Genomic DNA, 12,137 nt, shown 5'->3' on the forward strand with positions numbered 1-12,137 from the left:
TTGCTGTTCCCATGTTTATATCCATTACTGCCTCTTTCCTGTCTCCCAAGATCCCTGTGTGGCACCAGTAGGGAAAAAGTATAATTAAACTCTGTAAGGAGAGTTTGGAGAAGATTCTTCCCCTAGAGGGAATTGAATAATGTTCTTTGTCTGGTGGGAAGGTGAAAGGAAGAGGCAGTGGCATAAGACTCCAGGAGGTTGGTCCACTCTCCAGGTTTCTAAATAAAGGGAGGGAAAATACTTGGTGTTTATTGGGAAGGAAGGAAGTAATGAAGTAATATTTGTGGATTTCTTACTGTTACCAGATACTGAAAAACTGAGTTCAGGGATTGACGTTAGGTACAAGGTCCAGTTTGAATCCAGATCTCCCTGACTCTAAAGCTCATTTTCTTTTCTTTTCTTTTCTTGTTTTTTTTTTTTTGAGGCAGGGTCTTTTGTGTCACTTAGGCTGGAGTGCAGTGGCATGATCAGGGCTCACTGCAGCCTCTGCCTCCTGGGCTCAAGTGCTCCTCCCATCTTAGCCTCCTCAGTAGCTGGTACTACAGGTGGGCACTGTGCTGCCAGGCTAATTTTTTTTTTTTTTTTTTTTTTAAATATGGAGTCTTGCTGTGTCACCCAGGCTGGAGTGCAGTGGGGCAGTCTCGGCTCACCTCCATCTCCCAGGTTTGAGTGATTCTCCTGCCTCAGCCTCCCAAGTAGGTGGGCTTACAGTTGTGTGCCACCACGCCCAACTAATTTTTTGTATTTTTAGTAGAGACGGGGTTTCACCATGTTGGCCAGGTTGGTCTCGAACTTCGGACCTCAAATGATCTGTCCACCTCAGCTTCCCAAACTATTTTCCTACATTTTTAATGAAAATGTTCAAACATATAAAAAAGTTGAAAGAATAGTATAGTGAACTGCCACCTAGCTTGAACAGTTAACATTTTGCCATATGAGTATGTATGTGGGGAACCATTTGAAATTAAGTTGCAGGCCAGGCGTGGTGGCTCACACCTGTAAACCCAGCACGTTTGGATGTCGAGGCGGGTGGATCTCTTGAGCCCGGGAGGTCAAGACTGCAGTGAGCCTTGACTCACTGCACCATATTTGCACCACTGCACTCCGGCCTAGGCAACAGGGCGAGATGTGTCTCAAAAAAAGAAAAAAAAATGTAAGTTGCAGACACCTAATCCTTGAATACTTGACCATGCATCCTCTAGGAATAATTACTTTCACCTAAATAAATATGATACCATTATCACAATGAAAGAAATTACAGGCAGGGCATGGTGGCTCACACCTGTGATCCCAGCACTTTGTGGGGTCAGGGTGGGCGGATCACTTGAGACCAGAAGTTCAAGACTAACCTGAGCAACATGGCAAAATGCCATCTTTACCAAAGAAAAAGAAATCAGCCGGGGTTGGTGGTGCGTACGTGTAATCCTAGCTACTCAGGAGGCTGAGGCAGGAAGATCACTTGAGTTCAGGAGGTGGAGGTTGTAGTGAGCTGGGATCACACCACTGCACTCCAGCCTGGGCAACAGAGCAAGACCCTGTCTCAAAAAAAAAAAAAAAAAAAGGAAAATAAAATTAACTTAACAATTAAGGACAATTCTTTTTTTTTTTTCTGTGGCCTCAAGTGATCTGCCTGCCTTGGCCTCCCAAAGTGCTGGAATTACAGGTGTGAGACACCACACTGGGCCCAACAATGATTCTTTAATCATCTAATATGTGGCCTATGTTCACATTTCCCTAGTTGTCCTAAAGAGTTTTTTATTTTTTATTATTTTTGAGATGGAGTCTGGCTTTGTTACCCAGGCTGGAGTGCAGTGGTGTGATCTTGGCTTACTGCAGCCTCTGCCTCCCAGGTTCAAGCAGTTCTCCTGCCTCACCCTCCTGAGTAGCTGGGATTATAGGCGTGCACCACCAAACCCAGCTAATGTTTGTATTTTTAGTAGAGACGAAGTTTCACTATGTTGGCCAGGCTAGCCTTGAACTCCTAAACTCAGATGATCCGTCTGCCTGGGCCTCCCAAAGTGCTGGGATTACAGGTGTGAGCCACCACGCCTGGCCTAAAGGGTCTTTTATAGTTGTTTCCCCCTCTGCGCCCCAAACCAGGATGCTTAGTTCAAGGGAATTTTTTAAAAAATATATATCTTTAGTCTCTTCTATTTTAGAACAATCTCCTCACTTCTTCCTTTTTCTTCCTATGACAGTGACTTGTTGAAGAGGTTGTCTTGTAGAATGTCCCATTATGGATTTGTCTAATTGTTTCCTTATGGCTGATCACACATATTTTGAGAGTAGGGATATTGTGTCTTATTTATCTTTGTTTCTCACAACATACAATATTTTGTACCTAATACATTCTCAATTTATGCTAATTGAATGAGCATATAATTTTCTTTTTCTTTGTTTTTTTTTTTTTTTTTTTTTTTTAAGGCAGAGCTTCACTCTTGTTGCCCAGGCTGTAGTGTAGTGGCACGATCTCGGCTCACCGCAACCACCGCCTCCCAGCCTCAAGCAGTTCTCCTGCCTCAGCCTCCCGAGTAGCTGGGATTACAGGCATGTGCCACCATGCCTGGCTAATTTTGTATTTTTGGTAGAGACGGGGTTCTCTCTGTTGGTCAGGCTGGTCTCAAACTCCTAACCTCAGGTGATTTGCCCGCCTCGGCCTCCCAAAGTGCTGGGATTATAGGCATGAGCCACTGTGCCTGGCCTATAATTTTCTATAAAGATACTATGCTCAGAGTGGTACAGCACTCACTGTTTGTGTATATAAGGGGTGAGAATTACATGTTTACTTATTTCAAGTCAGAAATATAATTCCCTCTTAAAGCTGTATTTTTAAAAGTGTGATTAATAGCAGTATGTTTATTATCCCTTGTAACATCTAAAGCCTACTGAGTTTTATAACAGTTTTTGTTGCCATATTTTATTACATTAGGGAATCATGCAGTTTTTTTGTGTATTTTGAAAAATTTAAACTATATGCCTTTCCCTCTCTTCTTTTTCCTTTTCCTGCCAGAAACGAGAGTACAAATTCAAGAGTCCGTGAGGGGAAAAGATGTTTTCATCATCCAAACCGTTTCAAAGTGAGTATCCAGCAGAAATGTTGCTTTCTGGGTTTCTGTTTAGGCATGCATGTTTAAAATAATGATAGATGGCTAGCCAGGAAGAGTTACGATAGTCTTAAAATTAGTGTATCTTACCAATTTGGAATTTAGAAAACTAAGTTTTCTGACGTAACTGCTGACTTTTATGTGTTCTTTCAGTGTTTTTCTTTCTTTTCTTTTTCTTTTTTTTTTTTTGAGACAAAGTCCCACTCCATCACCCAGGCTGGAGTGCAGTGGTGCGATCTCAGCTCCCCGCAACCTCCTCCTCCTGGGTTCAAGTAATTCTCCTGCCTCAGCCTCCTGAGTAGCTGGTACTACAGTTGGCACCACCACGCCTGGATAATTTTTGTATTTTTAGTAGAGATGGAGTTTCACCATGTTAGCCAGGCTGGTCTTGAACTCCTGACCTCAGGCAATCCGCCCACCTCAGCCTCCCAAAGTGGTGGGATTACAGGTGTGAGCCACCATGTCCAGCCACTCAGTGTTCTTAATGGGTAGAAGTAACCACGTATTGGAGTAGAGGGTCTTTTTTTTTTTCAAAGACGGAGTTTCGCACTTACTGCCCAGGCTGGAGTGCAATAGCACGATCTCGGCTCAACATGACCTCCACTTCCCAGGTTCAAGTAATTTTCCTGTCGCAGTCTCCTTAGTAGCTGGGATTACAGGCATGTGTCACCACACCTGGCTAATTTTGTGTTTTTAGTAGATACAGGGTTTCTCCATGTTAATTAGGCTGGTCTCGAACTCTCAACCTCAGGTGATCCACCCGCCTCAGCCTCCCAAAGTGCTGGGATTATAGGCGTGAGCCACTGTGCCCAGAGTAGAGGCTGTTAATGATAATAGTATCCATTAAGTTTCCTAACAATTAATAGCCAGAATTTTATAAAACTTGCAGTGAAGCATTTCTAGTTCCCTCCTCTCCCCGAAAGAAACAGAGGCTAGGGGAGGAGAGCTTTCTTAGTTAGGGTTCTTTTAAGCTTTTATTGCATATAAAAGTGATCATTACTTACTGTTTTGTTCCATAAATTAAATTAGCTGAGAGGATAAAAGACTGTACTGAAGGAATGTGTGTTCCTGTCTGGTGTGACCTTTGATATACCTGTGTTCTGGAAATTGTTTGGTCACATATGTTTAAGCTGGGTGTAGAAGGTTCAGTGCGGTAAGGCTATCTCTGGCACTCTGAAAGGGAGGGTGATCACATGGAGCCCTACTTTTTTTTTCTTTTTTTTTTCTCTTAGAGATAAGGTCTAGATCTGTTGTCCAGGCTGGAGTGCAGTGGTGAGATCATAGCTCACTACAGCCTCAAACTCCTGGGCTCAAACTATCCTCCTGCCTCAGCCTCCCAAGTAGCTGGGACTACAGGCATGCACCAGCATGCTCACGTAATTTTTTCATTTCTTGTAGAGATGGAGGTCTCACTATATTGCCCAGCTGGTCTCAAACTTTTGACCTCAAGTGATCCTCCTGCCTGGACCTCCTGTATTGCTGGGATTCCAGCAATACAGAAAGTGAGCCTATCACACCTGGCCTTAAAGCCCCACTTTCCATTGTGTGTTTGTCCACAAATGTCCCCAAACGCTTCTGTGTATGAAGTTCTTCACTCAGAACAATTTTTAATGTCTAGAAATCAGTTTGTCTAGTGCATAATTTTTTTTTTTTTTTTTTTTTTTTTTTGAGTCGGAGTCTTGCTCTGTCACCCAGGCTGGAGTGCAGCGGTGCAATCTCGGCTCACTGTAAGCTCCACCTCCTGGGTTCACACCATTCTCCTGCCTCAGCCTCCCCAGCAGCTGGGACTACAGGTGCACGCCGCCAGGCCCGGCTAATTTTTTTGTATTTTTAGTAAAGACGGGATTTCACCATGTTAGCCAGGATGGTCTTGATCTCCTGACCTCGTGATCTGCCTGCCGTGGCCTCCCAAAGTGCTGGGATTACAGGCATGAGCCACCGTGCCCGACCTAGTGCATTATTTTTTAGCTTAGAGAGTCCAAAAGTTGCTGCATGCTTAATTTGTATATATACATATATAATAAATACCAACGAAAAGAGAAGAAGAGGGAAATTTCGGGAGACTTTAGTCTTAGAACACACATTTTTTCACCTAAATTTTGAACGTTTTCTGTCCTGGTCTTTGGTTCATTGGGATGAAGTCACAAAACCCCCATCTCTCCTGGGAAGAGGAGTGGCGGGGGAGACCTGTCCTTGCATCCCAGTGCCCTGGCAAACGGGTGTGCTCTGAAGGAGAGATGTTGTGGAGGGCCTTTGCCACGGTGCCCTGGCTTCACCTTCTGCTGTGACACCCAGGATTCTCAGCAGAGCTGGAGGTGGAGGCGCTGAGTGCTAATTGCCCCTGCTGCTGCTGTCCTCTTTCCCAGGTCTGCTGCCAAACCAGGGTGGAAGTGGAGGACTCCCCTGTGCCCACATCTTAACCCTTCACCTCCAGCATCAGGCAGGGAAGGTGTGGGCCCAGAACAACTTACACTGCTTCTGGCTCCTTGGTTTCTGTGTCTGTGGTACTTTTATCTCCTTACAGACAAGTGTGATTCCATTGGATAAATGCACAAAGGTTGTGTGGATTACCCAAGTAGATGAGTAGGCATTGAGGGCCCCCCTTGGACTTAGAATTTAGGACTTCAGAAAGGTGACTGCTGATCCTTCTCATTTTCAAGTCCTTCTGGTTCTTTATTTTTGTACATTTCAATACTTATCCTGTGCCTCTGCCTTTTGTCAGTTTCATATTCCTGTAATCGGAACCACTCAGCACCCCTTTCATTTTCTCTCTTTCTCTCATTTTGCATTGTTCCATACCTGACATAAGCTTGTGTTAACTCGGGTTCTCAGTCTTGTCCATGTTGCAGAGTCTGGACCTCATGGTCTTCTTTGTGAAATACCATGAAATAACATTTAGTGTTGAGGGCCAGATGTGGTGGCTCATGCCTGTAATCCTAGCACTTTGGGAGGTCAAAGTGGGCATATCAGTTGAGGCCAGGAGTTTGAGACCAGCCTGGCCAACATGGTGAAACCCTGTCTCTACTAAAAATACAAAAAATTAGCTGGGCATAGTCATGAGGGCCTGTAGTCCCAGCTACTCAGGTGGCTGAGGCACGAGAATTGCTTGAACCCGGGAGGCAGAGGTTGTAGTGAGCTGAGATTGCGCTACTGCATTCCAGCCTGGGAATGGAACGAGGCTCCATCTCAAAGAAAAAAAAAAAAAAAGACTGGGTGAGGTGGCTTACACCTGTAATCCCAGCACTTTGGAAGGCCGAGATGGGTGGATCAGGAGTTCAAGACCAGCCTGGCCAACATGGTGAAACCCCGTCTCTACTAAAAATACAAAAATTAGCTGGGCATGGTGATGTGCGCTTGTAATTCCAGCTACTTGGGAGGCTGAGACATGAGAATCACTTGAACCCAGGAGACGGAGAGTGCAATGAGCCAAGATTGCACCACTGTACTCCAAGCTGGGTGATAGAGTGAGACTCTGTCTCCAAAAAAAAAAAAAAGCCTGTAATCCCACCACTTTGGGAGGCCCAGGCAGGCAGATCACCTGAGGTCGGGAGTTCGAGAGCAGCCTGACCAACATGGAGAAACCCTGTCTCTACTAAAAATGCAAAATTAGCTGGGCATGGTGGCACATGCCTGTAATCCCAGCTACTTGGGAGGCTGAAGCAGGAGAATTGCGTGAACCTGGGAGGCAGAGGTTGCGGTGAGCCGAGATCGTGCCATTGCACTCCAGCCTGGACAACAAGAACAAAACTCCGTCTCAAAAAAAGAAAAAATATTTAGTGTGGTCAGATACATCTTATACTCTGTTTTACTTCAGATTAGTGGTAGCACTGAAAATAAAGTAGAAATTTAAAATTAAGAAAATTCCATCCATTTACTGAAGTTTTCCTGTATTTCAAACAAGACTTTCCTTATTTGAGTTCAGTAATGGAAAGACTTGTTCCAGCTCACAGAACAATGGTGCTCCTGGGAGTGTGGTTTGGAGCCTTGGGGTGTCTTTACCTTTACTGTCAGTTCCTCCACTCTTATCCTTCCCATAGAATACTTTTCTGAAAATCTTTTTTTTTTCCCTAAGTGAATTAACACAGGGTGAAAGTCTGTTTTAACTCATCAGATGTCAGACTTGTTGGATAGTGACAGAGAACCTACTCACCCAAATGTTCTGTGTTTCCATTCACTCCTGTCGTTAACAAATACTTATTTTGAATGTCTACAATATGCGAGTTACAGTTAGTTACACATATTCGAGATGCCTCCATGATTAAAACAGAGAAAGATCCTTGTCCTTGTGGAGTTTATATTCCAGTGGAGGAAGACATACAATGAGCATAATAAATAAATAGATTATCTAGAAGGTGATGAGTGATTTGGAAAAAAAAAAAGACAGCATGGTGAGATGATGGTGGCAAGAGGGCAGAGTGAGGCAGACAGGGTAGGCCTCATTGGGGAGGTGACATTTGAACAAAGACCAGAGAAGTTGAGGGAGAGACTAGGTGGGGAGGAAGGCATTGCAGGCAGTGGGAACACCCAGAGCAAGGCCCTTAGTGGTGTGAGCTGCCTGTGGGAGGACTGACCAGGGCCAGGTGTGGCCGGGCGGGAGGGGAGGGGCAGATCATCAAGTTTGGACTGGAGTTGTAAATTTGAGAGTTGCCACCATCTATGAAGTTGTGAAATTAGATGAGAAGCCCAAAGGACAAGAGGAAACAGAAGGAGAGGACACATGAGCAAGTCCTGGGACATGAGGCTGGAGAGAAAAACTAGCAAAAGAAACCAAGGGTGGAAGGAAGAGACCAGAGAGGGGCATTCCGGAAGCCAAGTGACCGTGGACGTGGATGTGGCCGCATAGAGGCCACTGATGACCTTTATGAAAACAAAGCTTCACTGGACTATCTGGGAGAGAATGAGAGTAGATAAGTTGGAGATAGTGTAGATGACTCTCTTGAGATGTACAGCAAAGGGGATCAGAGAGAAGAATTGTTGTGAGTCGCATTAATAGAAGTAACAGAATGTTTGTGGCCAATGGGTAATCAGTGCTGAAGGCAGGAGAGGAGGGAGAATTGCTGACATAGGTGTGCCATTTGGAGGTATTAATTTTAGGGCCACTGGCGTGGCAATTTCCTCTGACTGATGACTGAGGGCAGGCTGACTCCTGGGGCACAGATGCACATAGTGGGAGCTTGTGGACATGCTCCTCTAACAGAGTATTTAAGTAGGGTCGTCAGTTGAGAGCGGATGGTGGGGGATCTTATGGAGGCCTGAGAAAAGAGAAATTTATTGGTTGGTTTTTTTCCTCCTTGCACCTTGGGTTATGTAAAGGCATGAGTAACACACTGCTGACACTTTTTGGAACAGGGAATACTGTATTGTAGATCCCTTGATGAGATTTACTGTGTCTTGGTTACAGGGATGTGAACACCACCATCATGGAGCTCCTGATCATGGTGTATGCATGTAAGACCTCTTGTGCCAAGAGCATCATCGGCGTGATACCTTACTTTCCTTACAGCAAGCAGTGCAAGATGAGAAAAAGAGGCTCTATTGTCTCTAAATTGCTGGCTTCCATGATGTGCAAAGCTGGTAAGAGTGGCAGATGTTTCACAATTAATTGAGAGCCTGGAAGCTTTATTTATTCATTCTATCTCTTTCAAGACAGGGTCTTGCCTTGTCACCCAGGCTGGAGTGCAGTGGCATGATCATAGCTAACTGCAACTTGAATTCCTGGGGTCAAGCAGTCCACCAGAGCCTCCCAAGTAGCTAGGATTATAGGCACACACCACTCTGCCTGCTAATTTTTAAATTTTTTGTAGATATGGGGTCTTACTATGTTGTCCAGGCTGGTTTTGAACTGCTGGCCTCAAGGGATCCTTCTGCTTCAGCCTCCCAGAGTGCTGAGATTATAGTCATGAACCACCACATCCTGCTGGAGTTTTATTTTTACCTTGGAAATATCAAAGTAAAGGCTGGGCGCAGTGGCTCATGCCTGTAATCCCAGTGCATTGGGAAGCTATGTGGGATGATCTTTGAACTCCTGGGCTCAAGTGATCCTCCTGTGCAGTTGGAACTACAGGCATATACCACCATGCCTGCCTAGAAAGGCATATATTGGAAAAGATATATATTATTCTGTGTTAGGCATTTTCAGGTAACATCCTAAGTATTTTTCCTGTGTTTCTAATTAACCTTCATAGTTGTTACTGTGTATGTGTGTCAATACATTTGTGTGTGTTTGCACACTTGTATAAGTGTATATGATTTTATTTTATTTATTTATTTAGAGATGGAGTTTCACTCCTGTTGCCCAGGCTGGAGTGCAATGATGCAGTCTCAGCTCACTGCAACTTCCTCCTCCCGGGTTCAAGCAATTCTCCTGCCTCAGCCTCCTGAGTAGCTGGGATTACAGGCATGCGCCACCGTGCTCGGCTAGTTTTGTATTTTTAGTAGAGACGAGGTTTCTCCATGTTGGTCAGGCTGGTCTCGAACTCCTAACCTCAGGTGATCCGCCCGCCTGGGCCTCCCAAAGTGCTGGGATTACAGGTGTGAGCCACTGTACCTGGCCTATGATTTTATTTTTTATTTTAATTTTTATTCTATTTTGTTTATTTTTTTTGAGACGGAGTCTTGTTCTGTTGCCCAGGCTGGAGTGCTGGTGCCGCCTTGACTCACTGCAACCTCTGCCTCCTGGGTTCAAGCGATTCTTGTACCTTAGCTTCTCAAGTAGCTGGGACTACAGGCGACTGCCACCACACCTGGCTGATTTTTGTATTTTTTTTTTTTATTAATGAATATAAAAAATATATTTTATTTGTGTTTGCTTTTCCCCCAGATTTGACTACATGGATAGTTTTAGAAGCTTGAGTTCCTAAGATAATTCCACAGCTACACTGGCTCCTGTAATGTGACTGAGTGAGGTTAAGGAAATATCCTGGGGGATTCTGAACAACTAGACCCTTAGAAACTTAAAAATAACAGGTGCTTTCATTAGATCCTGCTAACATGGAAAAAATACAGCCATTGTCCATTAAAACACAATCCAATTTGGGTACTCTTCAGGTTTTCTAAGTACCCCACCTGAATAATAAGACTAGGCCACCATATTTTCTGGCAACCCAGCCTACAGTCACTGCCATCTTCCTAATTAGCAGCCTCCCAAGCTGCACTAAAACTGGGATAATTTTTGTATTTTTAGTAGAGATGGGGTTTTGCTGTGTTGGCCAGGCTGGTCTCGAACTCCTGACCTCAAGTGATCCACTTGCCTTGGGCTCCTAGAGTGCTGGGATTACAGGCACAAGCCACCACACCCAGCCTGAATGTATACGATGTTAGAAAGTACGTATCACGGAGCATTTCACAGAGTGAATAGAAGTCCCCATATCACTGCATTTTAACACAGGTACTTATTGTAGAATAAGCCTTCTTTTGTTTGTTTGTTTTTTGAGATGGAGTCTTGCTCTGTTGCCCGGGCTAGAGTGCAGAGGTTTGATCTTGGTTCACTGCAACCTCCACCACCTGGGTTCAAGCAGTTCTCCTGCCTCAGCTCCCCAAGTAGCTGGGATTACAGGCACACACTACCATGCCCGTCTAATTATTATTATTTTTATTTTTTATTTTTGAGTCAGTCTCACTCTGTCATCCAGGTTGGAGTGCAGTAGTGCGATCTTGGCTCACCACAACCTCCACTTCCTGGGTTCAAGCAATTCACCTGCCTCAGCCTCCCAAGTAGCTGGGATTACTGGCACCCGCCACCACGCCTGGCTAGTTTTTGTATTTTTAGTAAAGATGAGGTTTCACCGTGTTGGCCAGGCTGGTCTTGAACTCTTGACCTCAGGTGGTCCACCTTCTTTGGCCTCCCAGAGTGCTGGGATTACAGGCGTGAGCCACCATGCCCAGCCCAGAATAAACTTTTTAAGATATTTTTTCAATAAAGGCAAACGTAAAACAAAAATTTAAAAACTAGGCAGGGTGCGGTGACTCACACCTGTAATCCTCATACTTTGGGAGGCCAAGGTGGACAGATCACCTGAGGTTGGGAGTTCGAGAGCAGCCTGACCAACGTGGAGAAACCCTGTCTCTACTAAAAATACCAAATTAGCCAGGTGTGGTGGCGCATGCCTATAATCCCAGCTACTTGGGAGGCTGAGGCAGGAGAATCACTTGAACCCAGGAGGTGGAGGTTGTGGTGAGCCGAGATCCCACCTTTGCACTCCGACCTGGGCAACAAGAGCAAAACTCCATCTCAAAAAAAAAAAAAAAAAAAATTTAAAAACTCAAACCGAAGCAACGTCAGGAGCCTACCCCATCGTAAACACCATGACAGGCAGCTGGTGAGGGGAGCAGGCTTGCCTGCTGAATCTTCAGGAAAGGGCTATCTTCTCTTCCAGCCTTGCTTGATGGGCCACCAGGCTTACTTCCTGTTCTTTTGGGCAAGTTAATGCTTTAAACAATTTTTCATATTGAATTTTCCTTACACTTTTCTGGTGATCGTTACAAAGACAGTGAAGATTTTCTGTTTTCTCCAATTTCCAGGCTGGTGCAGTTTGTCTTAATTTCTTTTTTTTTTTTTTCCTGCGGATCTCAGTCCTGTTGCCCAGGCTGGGGTGCAGTGGTGTGATCACCACTGCTCACTACCAGGAGGTAGCCTTGACCTCCTGGGTTCAAGTGATCCTCCCACCTCAGCCTCCAGAGTAACTGGGGACTACAGGCATGCACCACCGTACCTGACTAGTTTTTTGTATTTTTAGTATAAATGGAGTCTCACCATGTTCCCCAGGCCATTTTCAAACACCTGGGCTCAAGTGATACTCCTGCCTCGGCCTCCCAAAGTACTGGGATTACAGGCACGAGCCACCACACCCGGCTGACTTGTTATCTTAAGATTGGGCTTTGCCATGCCTGTTAAAGAAACTTCAAGAAGATATGATCTGCTCTAATAGAAATTTTAAAGACTCTTCTGTATTACTATTATCTTTGTTATGTCATGACTATTATTTATTTATTTATTTATTTTGAGATGGAGTCTTACTCTGTCACCCAGGCCAG

The 12,137-nt window shown here is 44.7% G+C and overlaps 1 protein-coding gene across 9 annotated transcripts in view; it reads left to right on the forward strand.

The window, feature by feature from the left end:
* Positions 1-12,137, forward strand: part of LOC105465877 (phosphoribosyl pyrophosphate synthetase associated protein 2) — a 79,050-nt gene that overhangs the window by 14,414 nt on the left and 52,499 nt on the right. For all 9 annotated transcript variants that reach the window (XM_071082480.1, XM_071082476.1, XM_071082481.1 and 6 more), the window contains 2 exons: positions 3,011-3,077; positions 8,506-8,678. In XM_071082480.1, coding sequence (XP_070938581.1) covers positions 8,525-8,678 — 154 coding nt within the window. In that variant the 5' untranslated portion in view covers positions 3,011-3,077; positions 8,506-8,524. The remainder of the gene's footprint in view (positions 1-3,010; positions 3,078-8,505; positions 8,679-12,137) is intronic.

This window comes from Macaca nemestrina, chromosome 17 (assembly GCF_043159975.1).
Source record: "Macaca nemestrina isolate mMacNem1 chromosome 17, mMacNem.hap1, whole genome shotgun sequence".
Classification (NCBI taxonomy): domain Eukaryota; kingdom Metazoa; phylum Chordata; class Mammalia; order Primates; family Cercopithecidae; genus Macaca; species Macaca nemestrina.